The sequence below is a fragment of the Prosopis cineraria genome, unplaced genomic scaffold (genome assembly GCF_029017545.1).
Source record: "Prosopis cineraria cultivar Desert tree isolate PC_DT_omini unplaced genomic scaffold, ASM2901754v1 PC12, whole genome shotgun sequence".
Taxonomy (NCBI): Eukaryota; Viridiplantae; Streptophyta; class Magnoliopsida; order Fabales; family Fabaceae; genus Prosopis; species Prosopis cineraria.
In genome coordinates, this window is record NW_026555343.1 from 13,595,602 (window position 1) to 13,601,666 (window position 6,065).

At 32.3% G+C, this 6,065-nt stretch overlaps 1 protein-coding gene across 2 annotated transcripts; it reads right to left on the reverse strand.

Annotated features, from left to right (window-relative positions):
- Nucleotides 1-433: 433 nt before the first annotated feature.
- Nucleotides 434-2,391, reverse strand: LOC129287536 (protein ACCELERATED CELL DEATH 6-like). Of its 2 annotated transcripts, XM_054923732.1 has the most exons (4): nt 2,171-2,391; nt 1,517-2,058; nt 1,208-1,379; nt 434-865 (listed from the first exon to the last, which is right to left on the reverse strand). In XM_054923732.1, the coding sequence occupies exons 1-4, from the start codon at nt 2,385-2,387 to the stop codon at nt 657-659; spliced, it is 1,140 nt and encodes a 379-aa protein (XP_054779707.1). In that variant the 5' UTR covers nt 2,388-2,391; the 3' UTR covers nt 434-656. The 2 variants fall into 2 exon arrangements, with proteins under 2 accessions (XP_054779707.1, XP_054779706.1); XM_054923731.1 differs by having other exon boundaries at nt 434-1,379.
- Between the last annotated feature and the right edge of the window lie 3,674 nt (nt 2,392-6,065).

Sequence of the window (6,065 nt, forward strand, 5' to 3'; positions counted from 1 at the left end):
TTATAAAATATGAGACTATCTTATATTATATGTGGGTCATACCTGTAGTATTGGGTTGTGATAAGTTATAATAAAGTCAAAACTAGAAGAATCAAATGATTAATTTTTTCATATAATATTATATGCAATTTTATCAATATTTTCCCTAAAATTTATGTCCTTTATTGTAATTTGTACATTTAAAGTTAATTTTGATTAAAATCATCCAAACATTTTTAATTTTATTAAAATTAATTTCAAAAAATCTCATCCAAATACCATCAAGTTCTAACATAATCAATTATAATAAAAATTTATTATGTTAATCAATTTTATTCATAATTAATTATACCATAATGAAATTCAAATGGGCCCGTAGCTTCAGCTAGCCTTTCCAGTGAGAAAAATTTCTATTTCATTTCTAATAACTTCTAAAATCAAGAGGCAATAAAGAGTAATTTTATTATATGAAGGCTGTTAGAGCCCATGACTTCTCACATACACATGCTGACTTTGTGAGCCAAGTGGTTTTTTCGCAAAACCATATTAAATTGAACGGTTTTACCAAAGTAAAATAAACTAAACAGCGAGCTACAACTAATATTTAAAAAAAAAAAAAACACTGCCTTATTATAGGTTGGACTGAATTCTACAATCACGCACACAAGAGACCTTGATTAGATAGCGAGGAGATCATCGACATGATGAGTGACTGGATTGATCAGATTCCCATGGTTGGCATTACCATTTTGATCATTTTGATATATTTCACTAGCTCTGTAAATCCAATAATCCGAACGTCCATGAAATAGAATAATAATAATCCGAATAGAAAGTTCTCCAACTTGACGAAAAAGTGGTAGACGAATTCCAAGGGGATAGAATCCTACAAAGTAAAAAATGAAGATGAGCGAAATGAAGATCCATCCAATGAAACTTATAACATTTGCAAGCAAAGTGTTATTGCTCACAACCAAACGCATGGCAGCCATAAATGCCACAGTCATGGTTATAACAGCCACCACGACAAGAAGCTTGGCATGGGAATATGCATTTTCTGCAGCATGACGATCACCCAGATGCATCCACAAAAGAATAACAGTACTGAAAGTGGAGCAGTACATGGAGACAGTATTGAAAGCCATGAATATTTTGAAGAATGTTTGATCAGCCAACACCGCTCTGCCTCTTTCTCTGGAGACATTATCATCAGAAGAGTAAAACCCACCCGGTACTGTGAAACCAGCTGCAAATGTCACTGTAGCTATAAGTACAGCTACAGTTATGAGTGAGTTGGCTCCATCCTTCACGTTCCATTCTTTATTGGCTGCACGTGGCATTCTAATTAAATTTTTATTGAGGGGGATACCAGCCGTTTTTAAAATCATTCTTGCTAGAAGCTGCATGGTAATTGAATCAAACAAGTATTTGTTTCCATGTTAAATTCTTTTATGAAGATGAAATTCTCTAGGATAAAAACCTTTTTACAAACTACATCAGAGACGCATAATGAATAGGTAGATACTTATAACCATACCTCTTGACCTGTCCTCGGATATTTAGTTTGCATCCAAACAATATCTCTAGCAGTTAAACTTTGGTCATTCACAAGGTTCACATCGATCCTTTCATCTCGCGATAGGTGGAGAAGTGTCCAAAGATGAAGTTTTCTTGAAGCCAAATGCAAGGGTGCATCTCCATTTAGGTCTTTCTCATTCACATTTGCGGCATGGATGTCTGAGTGTTTCAATAGGAATTTTACCATATCGTTTTGTCCACTCTCTGCTGCAATGTGAAGAATGTTTTGACCTTTATTATTGAGCCAAATTCTGGTATAAGGCCATCCTCCGCTAAGCAATTCCTTTACCACCTGAACATGACGATTTCTGCAAGCAATGTGAATTGGAAGATCACCATTTAAGTTTCGTTGAAAGGCAACAAGATTTGATTTCGTTAAAAGTTCACGGACACCTTCCACATAACTAGAGTATGCTGCATAATGAAGCGGAGTATTTCCATGTTCATCTCTAAGGTACAATAGCTGTTGTTTTTCATCTGCTACTATCTCCTTCAAAAGAGCTACAAGAAAAGGCAAATACATATGATAAATGAACTGGAATAAACACAAAAACAGTATATTGATTTTAATGTCGCACCGCACACACACACACACATACACACACAAACATACTAGTATTGCGTTTTGATATGGCGGCAAAAAGTGGAGTTCCCCCGACTCCTATAAATGTCCCGATCTGAGGGAAACGGAATCTGCAAGAGGCGATGAAGAATTTCAACATCCCCTGTTTGGACTGCCACATATATTGGTGAGTCTGCTGGGTAGATTTCCCAATAGAGTGGCCAACTACTTTCACTTTGCTCACTGAGAAGGAAATCAAACCCCTCATGATGTTTGCTCAGAATAGCTTCGTGTAGAGCTCTATTCCCAAACTTGTTGGGTAACATAATAAAGTTATCCTTACTGCTAGCATCGTCAAATTTGGACAAGATGACTCTCATCGCTTCAATATTCTTAGCTCTCGCAGCAACATGAAGCGCTGTGTCTTTTCTGTTGTTTGTCACAATCAGCAAAAAATTATTATCAACAAGCAGCTGTCCGATCCTTGTTCTCCCATGTTCAGCTGCAACATGCAGCAACGAATCACCCGTGGGAGTGACTTGATGTAAGACGGTGGAACAATCAAGTTGTTTTTCTCCGCATACTTTCTCCAAGACACCTAGAAATTTCTTTACATCTTCATTCTCATCACGAACAGCATCGTACAGCTGATGACCCATGGTATCATCAATAGCGCCAATTTGATCATGATTCACCGATGAAACGAACTGCTTCTTCAACAGTTCCTCCAGCTTGTTGTAGGATGGCACCTTCCAGTTTGAATCATTCGGTCCCATAGGAATTTTCAAATGATACAGATTTCTAATTGTAATTAGCCCCTCAATCAAATTCAAACCGAATTATCGGTTGATTGACGCTTGAGTTCAACTTAATTTCGGCAGAAGTAGAACCTTTATATATGCATTAACAACTCGAGTGGATGAGTTTCTTCGGTGAAAACTGAACCTTTTTATTTAACGAAATAGATCTTTATGCAACGAATATTCGAACATTCATATTAAATTAAGAAGCAATGGTTTTTGGAGCAAATTATCTTGAAATTTCAATTAATTTCTAGTCGACCGGTGATTAATCAAGCAATAACAAATACATAAAATCGAAATATTATTTTTTTTAGTTGTGGAGCTAGCTGGCCTTGGCAGTTGGCAACATTTGATGTCAATATATATATATATATATATATATTAGCATTTCATCAAACAATACCATGTGATAGGTACATATTTGACCAACGATATAAAATATGTTACTGATCCCAAAAAAAGAAAAAACAGATGACATAAAATATGTTGACGGGAGGATTTTTTTTTTTTATATATAACATTGACGGGAGAATCGTTGCTAAAAGTTGTTGTTGTTATTATTATTATTTTGGTAGTGCTAGTACCCACTCAATATTAATTTAATTAATGTAAATGCTGCAACTTATTTATTGATCAAATGCTGTTGGCAAGAAAAATCCGATGCAATGAGATTGGTAGAGTAATTATATTCGATGAGACAAGGCAAATTAAAATGTCTTCCGTTAATGTTATAAAAGAAAGTCTTCGGACAACATATTTTATATCACCTTTTTTTTTTTTTGCCATTACAATATTTTATATCGCGACTCACATGGATACCTATGACATGATAAAATGCTAAAATAAATTTAAAAAAAATTGACTTCATATGCAGCCAACTGCCAAGGCCAGACAGCCCCACATCTAATAAAAATAACATTTTGATTTTTATATACTTCCTTGACTTATAATCTAAGTCATTATTAATTAAATTACATTTATCAAAAAATGTTGGTTAAAACCTTGATTTTTGAAAAATATCCACATCTTTCCAATTGTGCTCTAAAATATAACAAATATGACACTTGATTTATTCAAGACACTATCATTAATTACTCAATAAAAAAATATAATTGAAAATATATATATATATATATATATATATATGTATATAATACCTATTCAATGCTTTATATTTAGAACCAAGCTTCTAGAAAATGACTTATATTGCAGTTTGGAGGAAGTATTTTTTGTTACTTTGATTAATCTTGAGTCGATTGGCAATTACTTGAAATTTCAAGGATAATGTGGTCCAAAAACCATTGCTATGTTCTTAATCTAATATGAATATTTGAATACATTCGTTGCATGTAGATTAATCTAGTTTAACAAAGAAGTTAGTTTTCACCAAAGAAACTAGGAAAATAAATTAAGCAGTTAGTCAGTAGTTACATCCACTTGAATTGTTAATGCATATATAATGGTTCTTTGGACGAAATTAAATTGAACTAAATTAGCAATTAGAAGCTAACCGAGCGACTTTGACTGGCCATTAAAAGTCTGCTTTTTTTGGTAGTGCACCTCAGCCAATAATATGGGAATATTTCAATCTAGATCTCTTAACCAAACTTAATTAAAAAGAGAGCCTATTGAACTCTAAATATTCAATGCAAAGCAAGGATAGTGAAGTGAAATTTAAATATTAAAAGAAATAACAAAATTAACCCTCTTTTAAATTAAAAATATAAAACCTTCAGGATCGCGTTAAACACACACACAACACAAACACTAACTAAAACTTCCCAAACTTCTCTCGATAACTTGAAGTAGAGCAGCTCGATGGGAGAGTGGAGGACGATCAATTTGGCTGAAAGAGTAGGAAGAACCGTCAGCCACTTGAACATTTGAGGGTTATTGATCATTTGCTGTTATTAGTTGGTCTTGATTTTGATTTTGAAGAAGCGAAGGTGACTTGGGAAAAAGTGGACTGTAATACAACCATGTAAGTTAATCGTCCCTTGTTGTTACTCATACTTGTCCCTTATTTATATAAAGGTTATTGAATCTAACACCAACATGTTCCTGATTGATACTTTAGTTCAATTTAATTTCGGCAGAAGGAGAACCTTTATTTATGCATTAACAACTCAAGTGGATGAGAGATTATTTTGTAATGCGTTGTTAATTATTTATTTCTTATAAAAATATGTAGGATTTTACGTACAATTAAACATGTTTTTACCAAAGATGTTTGTAGGAGTATATTCAAATTATTTATTTAAAAACAACCATTAGAATCAGATAATTAATTATATGTATTAAAAAGGAGAAAAGTTTGAAAGACTTTGGTCGTTAACCAACCACCCACTTTTCCTCATAGGTGTGCGTCGATTAAAATGGTCTTACGGCATGGGAGAGAAATGAAACTTTCAGTTTCAGCTGCCATGTGAAGTCAGTAGTCAATGTATAAAATACAAAGTCGATACAAAGTGCAAGTCATTGATTGGATAAAAGAAAGGACAAACAAATGTGTGGAATTTTGATATTTGAAAAGGAAAAAAAGACAAAGTGCAATTACTACCATGGGGTTTGGATTTTAACTAGGTGGATGATAGGTTTCCCGTCGGAACTGGCTTCCTGCTCATCACGGGACGAGCATTATGATGAGATTTAGATCATTTAAATTTAAATTTTGATAGTTTAAATTTCAAATATTATTATATATTATATTATTAAAATAAAAATTTATAAAAATTATAAAATAATTTTAATAAATTTTTTTATTTTTAATACGGTCTAGATTTAATTTAAATGATCCAATTTAATATTAAAATTTTTATAATTAATGCATATTGATTATTCAGATATATTATGCACAGTTCAAATTAATATCAGATTAAATCTGAACTATGCAAATTATATTTGGATAGTCAATGTATAATAATTATAAACATTTTAAAAATTAAATTGAACCCTTTAAATTAAATTTAGATTAGATTCAAAATAAAAAAATTATTTTATAATTTTTATAAATTTTTATTTTAATAAATATAGAATAAAGATATATAATAATATTTGAAATCTAAATTATCACTTGAATGGTCCAGATCTCATCACACGACGAGCACCATACGATGGCAAAGTCATAATATTGCATAGAAGTG

What these genes read in the sequence shown, in the direction of transcription:
- LOC129287536 (XM_054923731.1), bottom strand. Translation starts at nt 2,387, where the DNA reads ATGAGGGGTTTGATTTCCTTCTCAGTGAGCAAAGTGAAAGTAGTTGGC. An exon ending in CATATCAAAACGCAATACTA is followed by an intron (nt 2,059 to 2,170) that starts GTATGTTTGTGT and finishes CTTTTCTTGTAG; the next exon opens with CTCTTTTGAAGGAGATAGTA. An exon ending in ATCCGAGGACAGGTCAAGAG is followed by an intron (nt 1,380 to 1,516) that starts GTATGGTTATAA and finishes ATTACCATGCAG; the next exon opens with CTTCTAGCAAGAATGATTTT.